Source organism: Coloeus monedula, assembly GCF_965178545.1.
Source record: "Coloeus monedula genome assembly, chromosome: 13".
NCBI lineage: Eukaryota > Metazoa > Chordata > Aves > Passeriformes > Corvidae > Coloeus > Coloeus monedula.
In genome coordinates, this window is record NC_138793.1 from 20,806,711 (window position 1) to 20,831,458 (window position 24,748).

The window sequence follows — 24,748 nt, forward strand, 5'->3', positions numbered from 1 at the left end:
TGCCCGTGCTGTTGTTACGGGCTGGACCATGGCGCTCTGTGTTTTGTTCTGAGCTTTCAGCACTTCACCGAGTGTTTCCTCCATGCTTTTGCACCTGTGTGGTGCTGCCCAGGTTTGTAGACTCTTCCCCTGACTGGGATGAAGGCAAGACTTGCCAGCATGTTCCTCCTGTGCCTCATGTCTGGGCTGGGGCTGCAGCAGACCAAGCTGCTCCGAGCTTGGTCTGAGCAGGAGGGATGTCATGTGTCTGCAGTGGACTCTGGCATCTTGGTGACCAGGGTCAGTACTGCACCATGTCAGTGGGGCCAAAGAGCCTGAGAGGGGGATGACAAGGAAGGATGAGGCTGAAGGTGCTGGAGGCTCCAGTCGCTCCCTGATGCTTCTGTAATCCCTGACATGGCTGGGCAGAACCTTCTTGTGTAGACAACCATGTAACTGTACATGACATCTCAGGGGACCTTAGTAGCTCCAGGTGGTAAAAGTAGGCGAGGTTCTTCATTTTGTCTTCATCTCTCACTTCTTTCCTGTACAGTTCCTATAAGCAGGTGTGTTGGGAGAACACTGGGCGATGTTGATACCTGCCACCCAACACTTGTGCACACCCCTTGCTGCTGCTCTTACTCACTGGCAGCTACATATTCTTCTGTTCTGCCTTCCATGTCTGTGTCACACTTTCTGCTTTTCTTCTTTCAGAAGAACCCAGTGAAGATGTGGAAGGGCCCAGTGAAACAGCTGGTGATGCTGAGGAGCCTGCCAAGGAGCAAGAGAGTGGAGGGGACAAGGACCAGAGTAAATGGACAGGTATGATTCTGTGATGTATCCGAGGTGGTGTTTGGTCCATCATTTTCTTTAAATCCAGGAAAGAGAGGCAGGAAGAACACTGGTCCACAAAACCCTTTTTAACTGACCACAGCGTGTCAGTGTGACCTAAGTGTCATCCTCTGTGAAGGCTTTGGGTGTAGCTTCTTGACATACTCAGTAGTTTGAGTTGTGGTGGGTCATGTGTCCCCCCTCTAAGCCCCAGCCTGGCGCTGGGCCATGGGTGCTCTGGGACTGGACCCAGGCAATGGGGATCAACAGCTGGGAGAGGAGGAGGGAGAAGGGGACAACCCCTCCTGGCAGCAGCCAACACATGGTTGGATTAAGCATATCATTTGATGATTCTATGATTGGCCTACTCTGGAGAAGGCCATCCATCTTCCACCCTCATCTGGCCCTTGCTGACCACTTCAGCCTAGGTGCAGAATATGCGGTGCTGAAGGTAGCATTCATTTTCCTTGGCCCAGGGCACAGCAGTTCTGGCTCCAGGTCCCATTTGGTTGGCAGGCTCGGCATTGGTCCGTGCAATGCCTCGGTCTGCACAGAGACCCTTCTTCCAGGCAGCCTTCTCCTGCTGCGTTCACGGTTGCCCCTTGGTGAGCCCCAGACAAAGACATTTTGTCTTACATAGTCTTCCCAAAATGGAATGTGGTATTTCGCCTCTACAGTTATAATCTCAGCACATCTCAATCTCAGTCAATGGAAGATGTGTCCTAACTGGTGGAGAGAGCAATCTGGGCCTTGTGGGCTGTTGAAGTTTGTGCTTTCAGTATGGGCTGCACTTGCTGAGGTTGCTCCGTGTGTTCCTTCCTGCCACAGACTGACTCTTAACCCAGAAGTGCAATTTTGCTTGGCTGTAGCTGGTTTCTAGTCTCAGTTCATTGTGTGGGATTGTGTGATCCTGAACACAACCATTTTGTGAAGTGTCACAGAAAGAGGTAAGTATTGTTTAATGATTAAATCTCTTCAGGGGTAAATAGGGTCCTTTGCCCAAATCTGAAGCACTTAAAAAGGCTGATCTGTATGAAAAGATTGTATCTCAAAATATGTAAGGAAAAATGAGGAGCCTGCTTTTTAAACCAACCCTTTTCTCTCCAGAAACTCTGAATTTGGATGGTTTAACTTCTTCACCCTGCCAGTGCAGCTCCCAACCCAGTGCTTGTGAGGCAAGGAGCAGATCAGAAATGGGACAGCTCCATGGGGTCTGCAAAGGGAACCGTGTGGGGAGGACACAGAGCAGGTGTGTGAGCCCATGGAGCGTGGGACTGGCCTTGTGCGAGCCAAGGTGTGCGTGATGTGCTGGCACTGAACTCAGGCCCTGCTTCCAAACATGTAACACCACCCTGAACTTCAAAGCAAGATAATGTTACCAATTGTTGCTGTCCAGCAGGTGTGCAAAGCAGGCACCACATCTTGGTCGTGTTTCTGCTCTTGTCCCTCGAGGAACATGACTGTGTTGACAGGTCCTCCTGGACCTCAGACATGGGAAGGAATAGAAACTGGGTCAGGTTATTCCTGAAAGCTCCAGAAGTGTACAGGGATACAAAAACCTGATACAAGTGGAGCCATGAGCAGGGAGGGGAGCAGGCAGTACCAGGGAGCTCTCCTTGGAGGAGGAGGAGGAGGAGGTTGCCGACACAGCCGGTCTGCCCTCGGCAGCAGTGGAAGGCTGTGACCATGGTGTCACAAAGCTAAAGAGCCTGGAGCCTTCTCTGCATTTGCCTTCACTGAGCAGAGCAGCACAGCCCGTGTCAGCAGCACCGTGGGGAGAGCCCGTCCCCCAGCTACCAGGGAATGGGCTGCAGAGCACTTGGTGATGCTGAACATGGTCCCTGACCTGCTGTACTGTACCTGGGTGTTGGGAGACTGTGCCTGGAGCATATCAAACCTGCCAGCTGCTCTCTCTTGTGCTGTGCAGAGGAAAGGGGAGCTGTAACGAAGGACAGACATGGGGCTTGTCCCTGACTGAAGGAATGGCTGGGGAACTGTACACCTGCCATCTCTGCCCCAGATTTTCCTGGGAATTGACCAAACAACTGTTTGTAAGTGCTGATGGGAAGATAATGAGATGAGGAACAGTCGACACAGATTTGTCAAGAACAAATCATGTCAACACGACCCAATTTCCCTTCGTGTGAAGAAGGTCCTGTTTGGAGTCAGTGTCTCCTTGGGAAGGCTTTCGATGCCACTTTTCAGGACAGGCTGAAATGAAGCACAGACATTGTGGTGTGGGTGACAATATTGTGCCTTTGGTGGGTTTCATTAGTACTGGAAAGCTCTCCGTTCCTGCGCTGGGGTGTTGGGGAGGCTGGGCAGCAATTTCAGAAAGCCCAAACAGCAGGAATGACCCAGAACAGAACAACATCAGTCAGGAGGAGAAAATGGAATGAACAGGCTTATTTGACCTAAAAAAAGACCAAAGAGGAGGACAAGATAAGTCTTCTTGTGCATGAAATGCTTCTGAAAGGAAGGAAATAATTTTTTCTCCATGTTGAGGATACAGACAACAAGACACAAAGGGCTTAAATTGAAAGGAGAAAGATTGATGTTAGATAACAAATTTTAAAAAGTCTTCCTGTACAGCCTGTGGCTTAAGCACTGGAGTGGGTTTTCTGGGAAGGTTCCTCAGAGGTCTTTCAAGAAGATTAGAGGAGCTGCTGTCAGCAGTGAGGGAGGCTCAGTCTATCCTGCTTTGGATGGACTGGCTGACCTTCGGAGAAGCCTCTGAGCCAGGTGACTCTGTGAAGATGGAGATGAGGGCAGGAGAGGTGTGGGCTGAAAGCCAGTGACAGGGTATGTGAAAGGGAAGGGGGACAGACCCTTCTGCTTCTCACCACCTGCAATTTGATCATACGTTCCTCAGCAATTTACTCTCCTTTGTGCTTTGGTTTCCTCACTGCACATAGGGGATTTATTTCTTCCATTTTCTTAAAGGCTTGTAAGATCTGTAACAAGACACTGAGTTCCTTTGCCCATCTCCCTGCCCCAGCCCAGGGGTGAGGGTCTGCACCGCGGTGGATACAGTCTGGGCACAGCCTGTGCTGGGGTTAGTGTTAGCACCAAGGAGAAAACCTGTTTTCATTGTAAACTTGTCAAAATGTCTCAACTGCAAAATAAATTTACTGATTCATTCTTTGTATTTATTTTAAAATGGAACAGTGTGAAGCACAAACGGTTTTTTTAGGTGATACTTTTCAATTGAATATACACAGGGAAAACTTCATCCCGTATAAGGACTCACTGGATCTTGATTTTCACAGACATCTCTGTGGTTTCTGGAAGGTTCTGGAAGGTGGCAGTGCCTCCACACTGGAGCAGGGAGATGCTGTGTGCCTGATGGCTCAGTGTTAGACATTATCTTGTCATGACTAATGTGAGATTTACCACAAGCAAACCAGCAAGGGTGAAAGGAATCATGGCTGATCCTGACTCTATTTTTAAGGCAGGATGTAGATAATGGATACTCAGCTGAAGCCCTGCTCATTGCAGTACAAGGCCTCTCAGATTTGGGGGGTGGTGCTGGTTCATGTCTCTGATGGAGGAGCCCATCACCAGCAGTGACCCAGCTACCAGAGGCTTCCTTAATGCACTGTCCATTGGGTACATGGAGAATATATGGGGTTTTTCCACAAAAACAAGAAACAAAGTCTACTTAAAATATAGATTGAAATGAAATCTTTCTGGAGGACTGGCCTGAAGGGCTTTTATTTTTGTTAATGATTTTTTTTTTTTTTTTTTAATCCATGATGCTCACCTAACAGAGCAATTAGTGCAATGGACCGTCCCTGATTCGAATCCGTGGTAGATTGCTATTAAAGGAAGTATTAATGGGCTGCTGAGAGCTGGGAAATTATTGCAGAAAAGTGTGTTTATGGAGTATGGTGCTGGCAGGCATGATTTCAATCGGATTTGACATGTTTAACATAAATGTATACTGCACAGCTCCTGCAGTTTATGAATAATTCCTACAGGCCGACTGCCTTTCTAATTACTGAAATTGAAAAAAACAGGTCAGGCACATCCTGACGGAAATCTATTCCTGCTCCTCCCCCCGGCTGCTTTTTGCTGCTTTTTTTTTAATATCTGGCATTTGTGGAGCACTTAATGGCTGGGATGTTCTGGGGGCCTGAGAGGCTGGGAGGAAGGGGACAAGGGGCACGATGGAGCCACTCTCAGCACTGGCGCCTGGGCGAGGGAAACCTGGGAGAGGGAATGGGAGAGAAGGACTGCGAGATTGCCTATATCTGTGTTTTTCTGAGGATATATGAAGCACAAAAGGCTCCTGGGTTGGCAGCTGCAGCCCAGAAACATGGCTGGGCCGGGTGGCCTCATGCAGCAGCCGGCTTGCCTCCGGGCATGCTGGGCTCTGGCGGCATCGGAGATGCTGCGGGAACTGACATGGGTTGCAGGAGAGGCCCGTGGTGCTAAGCAAAGTGCCACCTCAGTGAGTCCCTGGTGCTGCTTGGCATCTCATGCAGGCATCTGCTGAGTGTTCCGTGTTCATATGAAGCAAGGCAGGGAAGTCTGGTGGTGGCTGGAGCTTCTGGATATGAATATTTAATGGTAATTCAGCTGTGGGTACTCGCTGCAGGTGGGAAGGTATGACACAGCATTAGAAAAACAAATTATTCGGCCATTTTCAGGGCTGGAACCATGCGAGGCAGCAGCGAGGACGGGTGCAGAGTGCGCGTGCCGAGTGTGGGGCCTTTACCTGTCAATCGAGTTACTGTCAAATACAGAGCTGAGAAATGCTGTAGAGCAACAAGTAGTGCACAGGCCTAAAAGTGTGGCTACAGCAGCTGATTAGAATGGAAGTTCCTTCAGGAAATGGGGAATTAAACAGTGTCTGAGGAGGAAATGTTGGCTGCATGTTACTGAGGAGGCAACAGCGCTGCGGCAATGCTGGGTGCCCCGTGCCCTTCCCCGGGGGTCCGTGTGAGCTCTGGCCATTCCTGGATCATGGCAGTTTCTGGAGAATGGATGAAACTGATAAATTAGCCCTGGATTTTGGGAGACACACAGGTGCTGTAAGGGCACAGGGGCAGCAGCCTTGGGCATTGATGGCACAGGGCTGTGTGGCACAGTAGCAGCTCCCACTGGTCTGAGGACTTGTGGTGCTGAGTGATGGCTCCAAGAACACGTTGAGGTGATTTGAGGAAGGAGACACCACCAAATATGGAATGCTGTTTTCCATCAGGCTGTGAAACCACAGTTCCTTCGTCTCACTGAGAACTTTCCCAAGCCAGCTGCTGGACTTCGTGGCAAGGAGTTTTTTGGAGGCTGGTAGTGTTTAGATCAATGGCAATATCAGAAACCCCACTGTAAATTTCTAGGGCAAGTGGCAAGCTGGTTTACGGAATGCAGGGAGATGAGAACCTCTGGCTTACGGAAAGCAGCATGAATTAATAATCATTTAATTGGCTTTTCCATTATGTTGCTTGGTTGGGAGATGGAAGTTTAGATGAAGGGGCTGTCAGTGATACTTTAGCTAAAAGAATCTGATGGATAGGAGGTGGGTGGTGACTTCCTTCCCACCAGGATAGAGAGCAGCAGTTTAGGGGATCCATGCTGGCTTTGCCTCTGGAACCAGCAAAGGAAAGGCCCCCACTTCCAAAGAAGTGCCCATCCACCTCTGGAATAATCCCAGGGAGGACCTCACCTCCTCCTCTGAGAAGCAGAAGCTGCTGAGAAGAGAGAGAAGATCAGTAGAGCTCTAGAAGTTCTGTGGCAGCCCTGCTCCATCACACTTGGCTTTTAGGGGACATTTGTTGAGAAACACAGATCTTCCTCTAAGTCAGCAAATCTGAACTAAATCCATTTAAGGAGTCAAATAACAATACTCTCCAATATGTACATCATACTTTAAACCAGATGCCTTTTCCTGCCCTGCAAGGCCTGGACCTGGAAGCAAGATGCTGGCCATGGTCACGGCACAGGTAGTGTCTCCATGTGCTCCAGTGCCACGCAGCCCTTCCAGACCATGGCCTTTTGGACATTTTGAACTCAGGATATTCTGTCCTGTTCTCTCTGCACAGACAGAAGGTCCCATGCTGTGCTCAGAGCTCTGCAGGCAGGTGCCAAGCCATGTCCTCATTTCTCCTGGTAGCAGAGAGTTCTTAATTCCTCTGATCATCTGTGATGTGGACTGAATGTGTCATTTTGTGCATTTGACTGTTTATCAGCAATAAACTTCAGTCTTGGTGTTAAAATTCTCAGTTGAGCTGTCAACTCAAAAACTAATACTTAAAATAAATATCCCATGTGCAACAAATCAGTTATTCTTGGGTCTGGACAATCACCAATAATTCTGGTTCTGAAGGATTAAGGTTATGGGGTTGGATCAAGTGCATTTAATGAAACTGGACACTTAGGAGATGGTACATTTTAATTCCCTGTTACTAATTCTAAGCAGGCTGCTTCACAGTAGAAAGGAGATGAGAAAATGCCCTGTTGTGACTCCCAAGGTTGGAGCTGGCATTCAGCAGCCTGGGGTAGCTGATGGTTGGGCTGAATTCAGCCACTGCATCCAAAAACATTCCACTGGTGAGCAGCTGGCAGCAGTCGGTGCCCAGTGCAGGGACACAGCGTGGACCACACAGGAGCCACTGTCACTGGGCTAGAGAGGTCTAAAGGGACCCGAAGCCATGATTGTCACTGTCATCTGCACCCAGTGCAGGTCTGCAGCAGGGCTCACATGTGCCAGACCACCCTCGCAGACCTGGGGTCTCCAGCTGCTCGTCCCAACACCCAACTGCCTGATCGGGGCTGGCATGTCAGTGTCCGAGGTCACACTGAGGACTGGACAGTGTCAGCAGCCATCAGGCTACTGACAAGGGCCACTCACATCACACAGGGCTCGGGTAGGGCATTTAAAGGCAGGGCGGTCCTTCAGCTGCCACAGTGCTGGCTCCTGGTGGTGGTGTCTCCTGCCCGAACCCACCGGGAGAGACTGTGTTCCTCAGCGGACGAGCAGCAGGGTGGTGCCATGTTCCTAATGCTCCAAGTACGTTCATTACAGGAAGCAAGGAAGGTCAGCTCTGGCCCTGCAGATGTCTTTAAGCCCTTTCCAGTTCTGAAGCCCAGGGAGAGTCTTGGTCCAGGCAGTGAGCTGAGCGGAGTAGCCCGTCATTCTGTGAGGGCAGAGCAGGATCTGTGATGGTGTCCGTCAGTCAGCACTGACTGCAAACTCATTCCATGCCTGGTTTGGATATTTTTGTGGAGTTGGCAGCACAGCAGAGTCCTGGGGTTTGGGTTTCAGGTACAGCCAGGACTGTACATGCATGCATGGAGGCTGCTGCCCAGCCAGGCATGAAGCACCAGGCATGCAGCTGGCTCTGGGCTCCGAGCTCATTTGGTATGGACAAGCCTACCAGGAGAAATTCAGCAGTCCCAGATCAAATCCTCTAATCCCTGCCTCCCTCTGGCAGTACCATTACCTGTATTATTTGTAATACTTGTTTTCCCTCTCCTGGAAATTATTTTGCCTCTATTCAGCTGAATGCAGAGATGGGGACTGACAGGGAAGGTAGCTGGAAATGGGAATGCATTCTCCACTGTGATGCGGTACATTTGGAAATAACAGCTCATGCCAGTGCACAGAAGGGTCTTTGGGAAGGAAGCAGTTTGCTGGGATCTGACTCCTGACGATATCATCTGAAACAAGGAGCAGATATCAGCAGGTTCACAAGTTGAGTAGGAGACAGGGGAAAGAGTATGGGGGACTGGCCTGAGAATGCTACAGCGCCTTGTTAATCGGCAGCTGATCCATCATATTAAATATCCAGCTGTCAGATATTACCTTTCAAGTGAAAATGAATAACTCCCATTAAGGGCGAAATGGGTTTGAAGTCGATTCGAGACAGATTAAAGTACCGTTATGAATGTGTGTTCGGGGAGGAGGAGACGGGGGCTGTGTATAATATACTTGTCCTTACAGTTTTTAAATAATAGATGTCCCACAAATTTATGTACTTGAAGGCAGCCAGGGTTCGAGGGAGGAGAAAGGTCAGGGATGTGCTTCTCCCAGTGCCACAACTCGTGGAGTGTTTTGCTGTTGACTTCAGGGCTTGTTTGCATTTCTCTGTTTCAGTGGAATAAAATGGCCTTTCCTCGGCTTATCACAGTGGGAGTGTTTGGGTCCTGTTGGCTGGGTCCCACCGAAATCAGGATTTTGGCAGGACCATGTGCTAGGAAGCACCAGATCTGCACATTCCTCTGGAGGCGTGGGCTGAGCTGGCCAGAGCCATCCCAACAGCACCACTGCTGCCAGCACGGGTGCCGTCGATGGGGCTGACAGCCACAACCAGCAGCCCTCTCCAGGGCAAATGCATTTCAGAGTGTCTGTATGTAGAATACCCCTGGGTCAGCCAGGGGTATGAGTTCTACCTTACCGAGTAAATCCAGTTGCTCCTGGAGGTGACACATGGGCCTTCACCATCTGGCCAAGCATTTGTGTGTCCAATGCGGCCACAGGCCCAGCATCTCCTGCACATGCAGGTTGTTAGCAGCCCCCAGAAACAGATGAGGTCTTTCTGCTTCTGACCACCAGTGACACAGTTCCCTTGCTGTGGGAGATCAGGAAGAATAAACTGGTTTTCGCCAGGTGTGCGTTGTAGGACATAGGTTAGTCCTCAGATTCATCCTCCTCCAAGTCCTTAGGGTGTGTGTCAAGCAGAAAATGGAAGCACTGTCATCGTCCAACCTAGGCCTCTTTGGGCTGTCCTGATGTTAATCACTTTTTGTTGCAGCACCAGCCAGCCAGCCAGAGAAGGAGCTGACGGAGCCTCCAGCATCCTCTAAGCGGATAGCGTTTCCCAGCAGCTCTGAGTCACCTCTCTCCTTTAAGTGGTCAAAAACTTCAGAGGAGACCAAATCAGAGCAGGTAAGATGGAAGAACCTGTCTCTCTGTGCAGGTAATGTGTTTCCAATGTGCCAAAAGCAAAGACTAAAATGGGAGAAAGAGGATGAAAGGCAGTAACTGGTGGTAGAAGGCATCAAATTATTGAAGCCTAGCTGCAAGAGAGGGAAGTAGCAGCTGGAAGAGCTGTGTGATTCATGTGTCTGCTCCGCAGATGTACCAGTGTCCGTATTGCAAGTACAGCAACACAGACGTGAACCGGCTGCGGGTGCACGCCATGACCCAGCACTCGGTGCAGCCCATGCTCCGCTGCCCACTCTGCCAGGACATGCTGAACAACAAGATCCACCTGCAGTTGCACCTCACCCACCTGCACAGCGTGTCACCTGACTGCGTCGAGAAACTCATCATGACGGTAAGTGGCTGTGTAAGCAAGTGTGGCTGCTGCCATCCCAGCGTGTCCACTGCCATCCTGACATGTCCACCACTGTCCCCACAAAGGTGAGGAGCAGAGAGTTGCTGTGGTGGTCAGCTCCTTCACATGTCAGAGCTCTGCCATCAAGGTTTGCTGCACCCTGGTACGTTGTGTCCCTGCTTGAGCCCTGTGAAGCTCAAGTGTTGAGTGATTTCCCTGGGAAATCAGGATAAATACTCTTTCCTTGACCTGATGAGGTCAGTGCATGGGATGGTAGCTTGTGCAGAAGCTTCTGGGAGATGCAAAAGCTGATGGGATATATTGTTCCTGTTGTTTCTTCGGTATAATATTTGTTGCAAGGTGTCTACATTTAAGAACTTGTCATCAAGTTTATAAAATAAGTTTTTATTTTGATTCCTGCCAATTCCTTCTCTTTGTGTTTTTTTCTTGCACCCTGTTTCTGCTTGTTTTCTCCCTTTTTTGCCAGTTCTTGGCACTGGAGGTGAATAACACTGTGTTTGTTGTAACACTGATGTCCTTTATCAGCTCCTTCCTGTGACATCTTCTGAGCAAGCACATGCAGCATGGCCCAGCTGTTCTCTTACAGTTTTCTTGTCTTCTCTTTCTGTCACTCTTCCTCTCTACAACTCCCTGAAAGAAGGTTGGAGCCAGGTGGGGTAGGTCTCTTCTCCCACATAACAAGTGACAGGACAAGAGGACTAGCTGTAAGCTGCACCAGGGGAAGTTTAGATTGGATATTAGGGAAAATTTCTTCATGGAAGGGATTGGAAGCCCTGGCACAGGCTGCTTAGGGAAGGTGTCAAGGCACCATCCTCATTTTGAGGTGTTCAAAAATCATGCGGATATGGCATTTGAGGACACAGTTTAACGTGGTGGTGGTGTTGGGTTGATGGTTGGACTTGGAAGACTAAGGGTCTTCAATGATCCTATGGTTCTTTTTGTGATTCCTTCTCGAAGACAGAAGTCACAGAGTCACAGAATCATGAGTAGTCTTGGGAGGGACCACTGGGATTGCTCCAGTCTAACTGCCCTGCTCTGGCAGGGTCCCTTGAGCATGTTGCTCAGGATTGTGTCCAGACAGCATTCGAATATCTCCAGGAAAGGAGACTCCAAAGGCTCTCTGGGCAGCCTGTTGCAGTTCCCACTCCATAAGGGCCTTTATGCTCTTACCTTCCTGCTTTGCATTACCAGCTGCCTGTCCCCTCAGGGCTCCTCAGGATGTAGCTGCGCCATGCCGGCCGCCTGCACACCTGGGTCACAGAGCTGTCCCATCCCAGAGACCACGGCCTCTGTGACCTGTGGCCACTTCATTGGTGCTGCTCAAGTGTGTAAATACCTTCTGGGGGCTTGAACGGCGCTTGTTCACCTCCTAACTACATTAGTGGCAGGTGTTTTGGCTTTCTAAGAGCAGGGACCAGAAGCCAAGCCCCTTCCCTGGGACAGCAGGTGTAACCAGTTTGTTCAGGGTAGCTGTTACACTGGTGTGAAATGGTTTGTTTTGAGCCAGGCAGGATGTGTGGTCTGGATGTGTGGTCTGGAGCGGGAGTGTTGGGTTGGTCCATCCTCAGGCACATGTCCTCCAGGATATGAGGGAATAGCAGGAGCCTCTCGTGACGGAGCTCAGGACACTCTGCCGAGCAGGTCAGGGACAGTCCCTTAGGTGAGCGCACCTGCTGTGCTAGAGCAGGGCTGCGATGCTCTGCAAGGATCAGCAGAGACTGGCCCAGCCATGATGCTCATTGTCATGTGTATTCCAGGTTTTCCCACCTTTCTTCCCTCTGGCACCTGGAGACACATCTGGGGAGAGGCTTCTCCTCCTCCAGGTCTCACAGCATGGGGTGAAGAAGGTGGGTCTTTTTGTATTATTCTACGGCAACATTTTGAGCAGTCAGTACAGTTTGTGCAGAACATGGCAATATTGGAGGATCCTAATTTTGCTCATTCTCGTGAAGATCCCATCTTGATTTGATGCGCACGTCAGGTGTTGGTGCCACCACGAGGGAATTGCAGCCCCGTAGCTGAGAGCCAGGTCCCTCTCGACGCACCGTGTCTGTGCTCAGCGTTGGAGGAGGCTCCAGTTAATAACAACTTATCAGACGCCGTTCAGGAACCTGCAGTGTCTAATATGTCTGTTGCCATGGTAACGGCTCCTGCTTGCGCTCAGCATCTCCGAGCTGCCTGGTCGTGCTCCCTCCTTTTCATATCAGTGAGCAGCAGGGCTGGCTGTCCCATGGGACCCCCATGTCCTCCCACTGGCCCCGATGCAGGGACAGGGGCTGGCGGGGCTGCCTGAGGAGCAGAGCGCATGCCGTGCCCCAGTGCCACACAGGAACAGGGGCTGGGGCTCACGCTGTCCCCCCGTCTCCTGCAGCTTCCCTTACATGGGGCTGGTGGATGAGCGTAGCCGAGTTCTGTCTCTGTGGCATCTCAGCCTCTCTGAGTGGGGCCAGGCGCCATCTTTCCCATGGCAGCCTCTGCTTGGGCCTGCTCGACTCGGCGGGGCCCGTAATGAGGGTGAAGTGCAGTTCGCCCGCGCGGGCGATTGACAAGACTGATGGGCTGGAGCTGGGAGAGAGGACGGCTTCCCAAGAGCCTCCAGGAGCGGGAGCTCTCCCTCCTCCCGCAGCCAGCCTTATCCTTCTGCACATTTCTGTCTCGTCATCTCTGCTCTCAGCTTTCTCTTCCTCAGTTTAGGGCATCTTCCCTGTGTTCCAGCCATCTTTCCATCTTTTTTTTTTCTCCCTTGCTTCAGGAGTCATTCCTGCCCATCTCTACCATCTCACTTCCCCCTCCTGCTATCTTTACATTTTTACCCTCTTTCCCATTGTCTTTTCTTATTGCTCTCTCCCTTCTGCTGTCACTCAATTTTTCTCTCTCCCTCCTTTTCACCCCCTCCCTCTCCCCCCTTTCCCTCTCACTCTGTGTCTCATTCTCCATCTCGGATGAAGGTAATGAAAATAATCGGGCTTCATTAATTCTGAGCCCTGTGAGATGATAGCCATTTGGAGCCATGTTTGCCAATTAGATGGTCTAAATTAGAAGTGACCTTGGTATACTGCCATCACTTTGCCTCTCGGAGTCTAATGAAGCTTTTCACTCCAGCACCCTCTCTCTCTCTCTTTGTAATGGAAATTACCTCCTTTGTCTGGTGGGGAACCTTCCCTCCCGTCTGTATTTCCCCTGGTTTCATAGACATGGGGACAGTGATGTATCTCCTCAGACCTCTTCTAGAGGTTTTCTTTTCAGAGCCACATGATTTCAGCATTTTGGGGTATATTCAGAGGAACTGTAGCCTTGTTTGGTGTCCATGGACAGTCAGCACAGGCAGGTGAAGTGTGAGGGGAGCTAGCTGCTCACACTAGCTAAGAGTAATTTTTTGGGCATGTCAGCAATATGCGGGTGTCATATTGATGGGTGTTGGGCTCTGAGCCTCCAGCTCTGCACACGAGCAGCTCTGCAGTTGGTTGTTAAAAATCCAGTAGATCTGGAGGTGGCAGGAGCTGTGCTTGTCGCTGCTGGAGCTTGTCACCAGTGAGGAGTGGGCCCACTGCTTGTTCTGCAGAGGGCTGACAGGTTTGTAGGTGTCAGGGTGTGTGGATGCTGGTGGGGCAGGGAGGCAGGAGACCTGGCCCGTCAGCCCTCAGGTGCTCTGTAACAGTCCTCACTGGGCCACTGTGTCCATAGAAATGGCCACTGAAGTGGGGTTGTGCCTGCCTCTCTATGGATCTCATCATCATGAAGACATGTTATCTGCTAAGGGGTCTGAATTTCACCCAAAAGGTAGGGTGCTTGGAAAGGTAGGGTGCTTGGAAGCAGAGAGGCTTGTCCAGCAACTTCCCATTGTCTAAGGACCTTCTGTGTGATAACAGTAGAACTGAGAGGGACCCATCGGAGCTGCAGGGGATGGTGCTCAGGCTGTGCACAGGTGTGGATCCAGGGTGACTGAGACGGAGGTGCCATGCTGCAGTGAGCTTTGCTGGTGACTTGTGGGCCAGGAGATGGTAGCTGCAGCCACACAGCGGGTATAGTTTGGTGTTAGACAGAAAAGAACAGGTATGAACAGGAGAAGGGAAGGGAGGAGACAAGCCACATTTGTTGAACTCACAGCTGGAGGGTTGTGTTTTAGTAATGGCTCACACTGACTGATGTGTTGCCATTCTAAAACAGTGTTGGAGACATTGAAACAGGTAGACAGAAGTCGAGGAGGGGGAGAGATGCCAGGATGACACACCAGGTATCTCCTGTGCAGGTGAGAGGGAGGTGGAGAGCATTTGACAGCCGCACGCACTAACACGGGCTGTGCTCCAGATAAACACACTCCTTTCGATTACTGGAACAGTTCATGGCATGAAATACATCTGCAGTACAAAATGCTGTGTCGCAGAGCACCGCTCCTGTCTCACCTGCCAGGGAGTCGTGGTCCACTGCACCTTCCTGCCCCATCATGCCCCCACTCTTGGTTTATATGAAAAGCAGCCTCAGCATGCAAGGCAAATTCTGCAGGTCCAAGGAAATGAGATGTCCTCGGATGTTTTTGCAGTGTGAAAGGGCAAACCCTTCCAAAAGGGCAGTCTGGAATTCCGTGTCAGTGCAAAGTGATTTGGAATGTGCAGCCCATTTGCACTCGTATCTTTGCCACCTGCTCAGGGCTGGTCCATAGGGATGAAAAGCTGGAGGGTCCTGCCCTAGATCATGGTGTAGGAAAGGGGCAGGAGCAGCCTGGATTGAGCCAGAGGACTAGAGTGGGTCCACTTGCTGACCAGTGCCTTGTTTCCAGTGGTTTGCTCTCCAAGGCCAGCCTATGGCCGCACCGCCACAGTTCCCACATCCATACCCAGAATTTCTAGTTCCCTGCACTTTTTTCCAAGCTTTTTTTTCTGTTTGCCTTTGGGAATTTTGTGCCTGTAGCAATTTAATGTACCACAGCCTTTTTTTTCTTCCTTTTTTTTTCCCCTGTGGTGGAGGGAAGATGGAAGGAAGGGAAGGAATGGTGGCTGTGGAGATGCAGGTAGATAAAGGTAATTACTTAAACACATATAGGGCAGGACTTACAGGTTTGGAGCCCCAGATTAAGATGCAGAGGAGCATGTGAGGTTGATGATTATATTTCGGGGAGAGTTAATTGACGGAAGGTGAAGGCAGACAAAGAACCGCTGCTTACTGCCTTCTTGAATCCCAATCAGGAATTATGATTAAAGACGCGGCGAGACAACAGAGGCCTGATGAATTGGTGTCTTTTTTTTTCTTTTTTGCCGTCATTCACACTTGATTGACTTCAACCTTTCAAGTGCAAAAGTCTCTCTTTTCCATTATTATTCATAGCCATCTGAGTTTTTCTAATTAAAGTGTATGAAAACAATTACTGATCCGTCGTACTGAGCGTGGTGGTGGGGACGGCTGCCGTACTGTAACGCCTATGAAAAGCCACAGCTCTATAATGATGTGCAGCTGAGGTGTTAGATAATTTTATTCTTTTTCTACTCTGTTGGGGTTTTTTTTAATTTCTCATGATTTATTTTTCATAATTCCTAAAGATCCTAGGAAAGCAGGCTCTTCCTGCTGCTAGAGCTGAGAGGGACGGTTTCTTCTTGCCTTCCCTTCTCGGCGTCCATGCTCGTCCCCCTCCTCCGAGCCCAGCTACTGGAAATTACTGTGTGACCTTTCACGTCTCCCAACCCACCGCCCACAGCCATCAGATGCTTCCGTTTAGAGTAGAAGGTGGAATGAGTTTGATGTGCTCAGCTCCCCTCCTGGGATGTGTCAGCTGCCTTCTCTCCTGCTCCATGGGACCTGGCACTTACTGCCGTGCACTGGATGGCCCAGGAAGGGGAGGGAGCTCTGTGTCCCTGACAGCTCAGCTCACAGCTCTGCAGCCACTTCTGTGCCACCATTTCATCCTGAGATTTTCCATGAGCTTGAGCTTCCCCACTTCCTATCTCCTGCAGTTCACTCAGAGCCTTGTGGTCCTTGGCTGTGCAGAAAGCCGGGTAAATGGCATGCAGCTGCCACACACATTCTCCCTCCTGAAATCCAGGGTTCAGATGCCCCCTCCATATCTAGCAGAAGGATGGAGAGGCTTGTTTTGCCTCACGCCTGAATGGGAGTGTTTAGTTGTGCCTCACCTTCCCAGCAGTGGGAGGCTGGAAGCAGGAGCACCACAGGCATCACCAGGAGCACCTGGTGAAAGGGGAACGCTGCCTGGGTGTAGGTGGCGTGGGCAGCTGCTCGAGGCTGTAGAGGAGTCTTCACTTGGCACAGGCACTGACCAGCACGGGCAGCCCTGTGCTGGGTCTGTCTGTCCCGGTGCTGTGAGGCAGCGTTCCAGCAGTGCGAGACACTGGCTCCAGACATTCAGAAGGACATTCATTGTCCTGCATCTGATGCCAGCCATGTGCAGGCTGCTGGTGAGATGGCTTGTGACCAGGTATATCCAAAGAAACAGTTTTCCAGAACAGGATGAGTGTGTGCATTTGGCTCTTCCAAAGAGCCTCCAGTTGAGCCATGCAGATTCTCAGCTCTTTAGGAGCGGTGGTGTCTCAGCACTGCACTGGTTTTGCTGGTGCAGGATCTAGCCAAATACTTGAAGAGGAGCAAAGGGAACGCATCAGTCAGAGCAAGGAAAGGGTTACAAAAGCTTTTTATTTCACAATTTGCTTTCTCTTTAGTCCTTCCTTATTCATCCTTTCCTTTGTCACCTCTCTCCTTATTTGTACTTTTCTTTCTCATGCCCCTCCCTTCCCTGCATCGATACACTTTGAAAACAGTGCTGCAATGCTCCCTGGTTCAAGATTACAGTGTACTTTACTAGGTATGATTTAATTAGGGGCCTTATTATGTTTTCAGCAGCTTAAGGTGGGCCTTTCAACTTATCTACCTAATTGGTTGCACAAGAAGTTTCACAGCCCATGACAAAACATTGTCAGTGATCAAAGTCTGAATTCCACATAAAGGAAAAATATTAATAATAAGATTATTCTTCAAGTGTGCACTGCTAATTATGTCCAGAATGTAACTGTAGAAACACTTTTGACTGATTTGAGCTTTGTCTAATAAATACGAGTCTTCAGTGAGCTGTGAAAAATGACGCCTCTGACTTCACAATACCGATGTCTAGTTTTGCCACTGAAGATGTTTAAAATATTTTCCTGTGTTTTTCCTCTCCCTATGTCTTTTTCCCCTGTCTCTAGGTGACAACCCCTGAGGTGATGATGCCCAGCAGCATGTTCCTCCCAGCAGCTGCTCCAGAGAAGGATGGGAACTCAGGCGCAGAGGAGCTGGGGAAACAGTCTGGTGAGTACAGGTCAATGAGGTCCATGGTCCCAACCACTCCCCCAACTCCATCACCTGGTCAGGGAGCAGTTTCATTCCTGTTAATCCTCTCTTTGATAGGACCAAGACTCAAATACTATGTTCAGTTTGATGAGCCTTCTTTTTCCAAAATAGGCAGGACATCAAAAAGGAACAGTGAAGACAGAGGTGGCTGAATGGCTTTTGCTTGAAAGGGAGAATTGAAGGTGATAAATGCACTAAGGGATGTGTGTGTGAATAATTTCCAGAGATTCAAGGTGGGCAAGGAAGTAAATTGTGTAGGTTTATGCAGTGGGCCATGATGAGGTTAATGGGCTGGTATTGAAACAAATGAATGAAGATAGAGGAGAAATGTTAGAAATACTTGTTGTGTTCCCACACAGAGTATTCAGGACTGAAAGGGGGTGTTGATCTACCATGGTGTGCTGGTGTAATTTTTGGGTTTGCTCTAATTCTGTTTTCACAGAGATCTCTGAGGATGTGGGGAAGACCCTTTTGCCATCGGACAGCGCAGAGCACAGCGGGGACCCCAAGCCCACTCCAGCTGATCCGAGCGCTGCCCGGGAGGACTCTGGCTTCCTGTGCTGGAAGAAGGGCTGCAGCCAAGTGTTCAAGAGCTCAGCAGCCCTGCAGACACACTTCAATGACGTCCATGCCAAGCGGCCTCAGCTGCCAGTCTCTGACCGCCACGTCTACAAGTACCGCTGCAATCAGTGCAGCCTGGCCTTCAAAACCATTGAGAAGCTGCAGCTCCACTCCCAGTACCACGTCATCCGGGCAGCCACCATGTGCTGCCTCTGCCAGCGCAGCTTCCGAACCTTCCAGGCCCTGAAAAAGCACCTGGAAACCAGCCACCTGGAGCTGAGTGAGGCTGACATTCAGCAGCTGTATGGTGGTCTCTTGGTCAACGGGGACCTCCTTGCTATGGGTGACCCCTCGCTTGCTGAGGACCACACCATAATAGTCGAGGAAGATAAGGAAGAGGAGAGCGACCTGGAAGATAAGCAGAGCCCAACTGGCAGCGATTCGGGGTCAGTGCAAGAGGACTCTGGCTCAGAACCAAAAAGGGCCTTACCCTTCAGGAAGGGCCCTAACTTCACTATGGAGAAATTTCTAGATCCATCTCGCCCATACAAGTGCACAGTCTGCAAGGAGTCATTCACGCAGAAGAACATTCTCCTGGTCCATTACAATTCCGTTTCTCATCTGCATAAACTGAAACGCGCCCTCCAAGAATCTGCTACCGGGCAACCCGAGCCTACCAGCAGCCCAGACAACAAACCTTTCAAGTGTAACACCTGCAACGTGGCCTACAGCCAGAGCTCGACTCTAGAGATCCACATGAGGTCTGTCCTGCACCAGACCAAGGCTCGTGCGGCCAAGCTGGAGGCGGCCGGCGCCAGCAGCAACGGAGCCGGCAACAGCAGCAGCAGCAGCCTCTCCCTGGGTTCGTCCACACCGAGCCCCGTGAGTGCCAGCAACAGCAATGCTTTTGCAACCACCAGCACAAGCACTTCAGGCACCACTCCCATTCCCAGCCTGCTCAACCAGGTGTCCAGTGACAGTGTGGGAATTCCTCCCTTGGGTAACGCTGTAAGCACTAACATCTCCTCCCCTTCAGAGCCCAAAGAGGTGAACCGCAAGAAGCTGGCAGACATGATTGCATCCAGGCAGCAGCAGCAGCAACAGCAGCAGCAGCAGCAGCAGCAGCAACAGCAACAAGCCCAAACCTTGGCACAGGCACAGGCACAGGTCCAGGCCCACCTGCAACAGGAGCTGCAGCAGCAGGCTGCTCTCCTGCAGTCCCAGCTCTTCAACCCAGCACTTTTGCCACACTTTCCGATGACAACTGAGACCCTTCTGCAGCTGCAGCAGCAGCAGCAGCATCTTCTGTTCCCATTCTACATCCCCAGTGCTGAGTTCCAGCTCAATCCAGAAGTCAGCTTGCCTGTCACCAGTGGTGCACTGACATTGACTGGGACGGGTCCAAGTTTGCTGGAGGACCTGAAGGCACAAGTTCAGCTCCCTCAGCAAAGCCATCCACAGCTCTTGCAGCAGCAGCAAGGTCAGCTGTCCTTGTCACAACCCCACTCCGTCCTGTTACAGCAGGGCCAGCACCCAGAGAAGAAGAATAAATCCGTAGTGAAGGAAAAAGATAAAGAAACCCCACGGGAAAGGGAAAGCGCAGAGAGGGGAGACAATAATGTAACACTGAAGGAGTCTCTTCCTGATAACTTAAAGCCCAAAGAGAAGAAGGACTTTGTGCCAGGCAGCAGTTCAGAGCCCTCCATACTGCCTCCACGGATTGCTTCCGATGCGAGGGGGAATGCCACCAAAGCCTTGCTGGAAAACTTCGGCTTTGAGCTCGTCATTCAGTACAACGAGAACAAGCAAAAGGGGCAGAAGAAAAATGGGAAGACAGAGCAAGGTGAGAACTTAGAAAAGCTGGAGTGTGATACGTGCGGCAAGTTCTTCTCAAACATCCTCATCCTGAAGAGCCACCAAGAGCATGTTCACCAACATTACTTTCCCTTTAAGCAGTTAGAGAGATTTGCCAAACAATACAGAGAACACTACGACAAACTGTACCCACTGCGGCCGCAGACCCCAGAGCCACCGCCCCCGCCTCCACCGCCTCCCCCTCCTCTCCCTCCAGCTCCTCCTCAGCCAGCTGCTGCTCCTGCTATCCCTACTTCTGCCCCACCAATCACCTCTCCCACTATCGCACCAGCCCAGCCATCTGTGCCACTCACCCAGCTCTCCATGCCTATGGAGCTCCCCATCTTCTCACCACTCATGATGCAAACCATGCCCCTGCAGACATTGCCAGCACAGCTGCCGCCTCAGCTGGGCCCTGTAGACCCCCTGCCCGCTGACTTGGCCCAGTTGTACCAGCATCAGCTCAACCCCAGCCTTCTCCAGCAGCAGCAGAACAAGAGGCCACGAACGCGTATCACCGATGACCAGCTCAGAGTCCTTCGGCAGTATTTTGACATTAACAATTCCCCAAGTGAGGAACAGATCAAAGAGATGGCAGACAAATCAGGATTGCCCCAGAAAGTGATCAAGCACTGGTTCAGAAACACCCTGTTCAAGGAGCGCCAACGCAACAAGGACTCCCCGTACAACTTCAGCAACCCTCCCATTACCAGCCTGGAAGAGCTGAAGATAGACTCACGGCCTCCTTCTCCAGAGCCTCAAAAGCAGGAGTACTGGGGAAGCAAGCGGTCCTCTCGAACACGCTTTACTGACTACCAACTCAGAGTCCTGCAAGACTTCTTTGATGCCAATGCTTACCCAAAGGACGATGAATTTGAGCAGCTTTCTAACTTGTTGAACCTCCCAACACGTGTTATAGTGGTGTGGTTCCAGAATGCCCGTCAGAAAGCTAGGAAAAACTATGAGAATCAGGGAGAAGGCAAAGATGGGGAGCGACGGGAGCTCACAAATGACAGATACATTAGAACAAGCAACTTGAACTACCAGTGCAAAAAGTGCAGTCTGGTCTTTCAGCGCATTTTTGATCTCATTAAACACCAGAAAAAGCTTTGTTACAAAGATGAGGATGAGGATGGACAGGATGATAGCCAGAACGAAGACTCTATGGATGCAATAGAGCTCTTGACTCCAACCAGTTCCTCCTGCAGCACACCGATGCCCTCACAAGCTTACAGCACACCTACATCTTCAGCCAATGCGACCTCTTCAGCTTTTCTGCAGCTCACGGCAGAGGCAGATGATTCCTCCACCTTTAGTTCTAAAGTAGAACCTACAGATGAGAAACCAAAGCAGTCTGAACCTCCAAGTACACAGCAAAACCAAACCCAAGAGAAGCAAGTGCAACCAAAGCAAGAGTCTCAGCAGCAACAGGACCAAGGAGAACAAAAGACAAGTTCAACACACCAAAAGATTTCACAGTTATCCTCCCCCTCTTCACTGCAACAGCCACCTCCTCCTCCTCAGCCCCCTCAGTGCTCCTTGTCACAGTCAAGTCCAAGTCCATCTCAGCTCTCACACCTCTCCCTCAAACCTATTCACACGTCCACCCCTCAGCAGCTGGCAAACCTACCTCCTCAGCTAATCCCATACCAGTGTGACCAGTGTAAACTGGCATTTCCTTCCTTCGAGCATTGGCAGGAGCATCAGCAGCTCCATTTCCTGAGTGCACAGAACCAGTTTATCCACCCCCCATTCCTGGACAGAACACTGGATATGCCATTCATGCTTTTTGATCCCAGTAATCCACTACTGGCAAGCCAGCTGCTGTCTGGAACGTTACCACAGATTCCAGCAAGCTCAGCCACCTCACCATCAACTCCAACATCCACCATGAACACGCTGAAGAGAAAGCTGGAGGAAAAGGCCAGTGCAAGCCCTGGAGAGAATGACAGTGGGACTGGGGGAGAAGAACCCCAAAGGGATAAGCGTCTAAGGACAACCATTACCCCTGAGCAGCTGGAAATTCTGTACCAGAAATACTTGCTCGACTCCAACCCCACACGGAAGATGCTGGATCACATTGCACATGAAGTGGGCTTGAAGAAGCGCGTGGTGCAGGTTTGGTTCCAGAACACCCGTGCACGAGAGAGGAAGGGGCAGTTCAGAGCTGTGGGGCCTGCCCAAGCCCACAGACGGTGTCCCTTCTGCCGAGCTCTCTTTAAAGCAAAGACAGCTCTGGAAGCTCATATCCGATCCCGTCACTGGCACGAGGCCAAGCGAGCTGGGTACAACCTTACGCTGTCTGCTATGCTTCTAGACTGTGATGGGGGACTCCAGATGAAAGGAGACATCTTTGATGGAGCCAGCTTTTCCCACATGCCACCAACTAGCAGTGATGGACAGAGTGTTCCCCTCTCCCCGGTGAACAAGAGTATGGAACTGTCACCTAGAACCCTGCTGAGTCCATCCTCCATTAAGGTGGAAGGGATTGAAGACTTCGAGAGTCCCTCCATGTCCTCAGTCAATCTGAGCTTTGACCAGACAAAGCTGGACAACGATGACTGCTCTTCTGTCAACACTGCAATCACAGATACTACCACAGGAGACGAAGGGAACGCAGACAACGACAGTGCAACAGGGATTGCAACCGAAACCAAATCCACATCAGGACCCAGTGAAGGTCTGACTAAAGCAGCCATGATAGCAATGTCTGAATATGAAGATCGTCTGTCTTCTGGCCTGGTCAGCCCAGCTCCCAGCTTCTACAGCAAAGAGTATGACAATGAAGGTACCGTGGACTATAGTGAAACCTCCAGCCTTGCAGACCCCTGCTCGCCCAGCCCTGGTGCAAGTGGTTCAGCCAGCAAATCTGGCGAAAGCGGGGACCGGCCCGGGCAGAAACGCTTTCGCACGCAGATGACTAATCTCCAGCTCAAGGTTCTTAAGTCATGCTTTAATGACTACAGGACACCAACCATGCTGGAGTGTGAGGTCCTGGGCAATGACATTGGACTGCCAAAGAGAGTTGTTCAGGTCTGGTTCCAGAATGCGAGGGCAAAAGAGAAGAAGTCAAAACTCAGCATGGCCAAGCATTTTGGTATAAACCAAACAAGTTACGAGGGACCCAAAACAGAGTGCACTTTGTGTGGCATCAAGTACAGCGCTCGGCTGTCTGTACGTGACCATATCTTCTCTCAACAGCATATCTCCAAAGTTAAAGAAACCATTGGAAGTCAGTTGGATAAGGAAAAGGAGTATTTCGACCCAGCTACTGTACGTCAGTTGATGGCTCAGCAGGAGCTGGACCGAATCAAAAAAGCCAACGAGGTTCTTGGTCTGGCAGCTCAACAGCAGGGCATGTTTGACAACACCCCCCTGCAAGCTCTGAACCTTCCTGCTGCATACCCAGCACTACAGGGCATCCCTCCAGTCTTGCTCCCAGGCCTCAACAGCCCATCCTTACCTGGCTTCACTCCATCCAACACAGGTGGGTACGGATGTTACCCTGCTTAGGCACACCTTCACTTGGTGCATACATAGCACAAGCAGTTGTTTCCTTGGGAATGACTGATAACAGGATTCCTGGCCCATTAGTTCAGCATGTTGACTTCACAGCAAAAAAGCAGTAGGTATTTTATCTATAATTCCTGAATTCAGGAAGTTTTATAGTAAAGTCTGAACTAGAGCAACATCTAGACATGCTGCATATCCCTGTGTAGAAATCCTGAAGCTCCTTCAAGGAAGTGGGATATAGATTTATCCAATGGAACAGAAGGACTAATGTGCTGAATACACTGTTCATTATTCCTTTCCTTTTGATATTCAGTTTATGTGATACCATCCCAAGCGTTCAAAAATCCAAACTCTTTCTAGGGAAAGGTGTGGTATGTATGGTAGCACTGGTGACAGATGCCCAGAGCATCTTTATATGTCCCTGTGGTGACCGCTGGGACAAATCCCAGTGCAGCCGAGCATCAGTTTTGAGTGATGGCTGGGTATGACCTGAAAGCACCTCCTCAACAAACAACGGTGTAGTTGTGGGACAAATCTAGTTTGTATTTTAATAAGATTTTTCTTAACAATGCTACATAAAAATGAAATTTGTCGTAATCCTTTGGGTAGCCTAATCTCAGATACTGAACTTTATCTTTTGAGAATGCTTCTTTCCTTTGTACGTTGTGGATAGGTGGAAAGTCTTTAAGTCATGTAGGAAACAGTGGCAGTGGAAGGTGCAGCTCAGTGACCAGCAGTGACATAAAAAATGTGATCCAAAGGCCTTGTTTCATTATGTGTCTGAAGGACCTCTGTGCATGCGAGGGGTTTTCCATGTCACCCTTCTCTTCTCACCACAGATCTCATTTCAAAGCTCTCGGCCAGAAGCATCTCCTTGGCAAATCATAGTTGCTCTGCGCTGTTTGCTTAGTGTCCCAAATTTATAACAACAATTACTTTTTTGCAGTTCAGTCCATATTGTTGCTTTTATTTTTCTCCAATCCCAGAATGTATCCTGGGGAGATGGGACTGCATCTGATGAATCTTAAATGCTGTCAGTGACTGCCCAGACAGGACTGAACTGTTTAGAAAGTCAAACAGACTGTTTGTGGCCTTTAGATAAAACTCCAAAGGTCAGGCTATGGCAGCTCCAGGCCTGTCAGAGCAGATAAGGCCATGCATCCAGGAATGCTGTGAATTACCTCCTGCTCCTTCACTTGAACCTCTCAGGGATGTTCAGCTGGGAAACATCCATTTCAATGGTGTCCATCCATAGCATGCCCTTATCTGAGATCTCCAGGGCCACTGCGTGGAGCCTCATTCCACACCTGTCCTGTTGTCACAAATCATTCTGTCTCACCACCAGGTCAGGAGCAGACACAGGTTTTAGAAGGGTT

General features: G+C 50.3%; 1 protein-coding gene across 2 annotated transcripts in view; it reads left to right on the forward strand.

Annotated features, from left to right (window-relative positions):
• The window catches only part of ZFHX3 (zinc finger homeobox 3), a 125,977-nt gene that overhangs the window by 96,322 nt on the left and 4,907 nt on the right, over nt 1–24,748 (forward strand). For both annotated transcript variants that reach the window (XM_082290335.1, XM_082290336.1), the window contains exons 5-9: nt 694–801; nt 9,567–9,700; nt 9,891–10,091; nt 17,300–17,402; nt 17,887–23,346. In XM_082290335.1, coding sequence (XP_082146461.1) covers nt 694–801; nt 9,567–9,700; nt 9,891–10,091; nt 17,300–17,402; nt 17,887–23,346 — 6,006 coding nt within the window. The remainder of the gene's footprint in view (nt 1–693; nt 802–9,566; nt 9,701–9,890; nt 10,092–17,299; nt 17,403–17,886; nt 23,347–24,748) is intronic.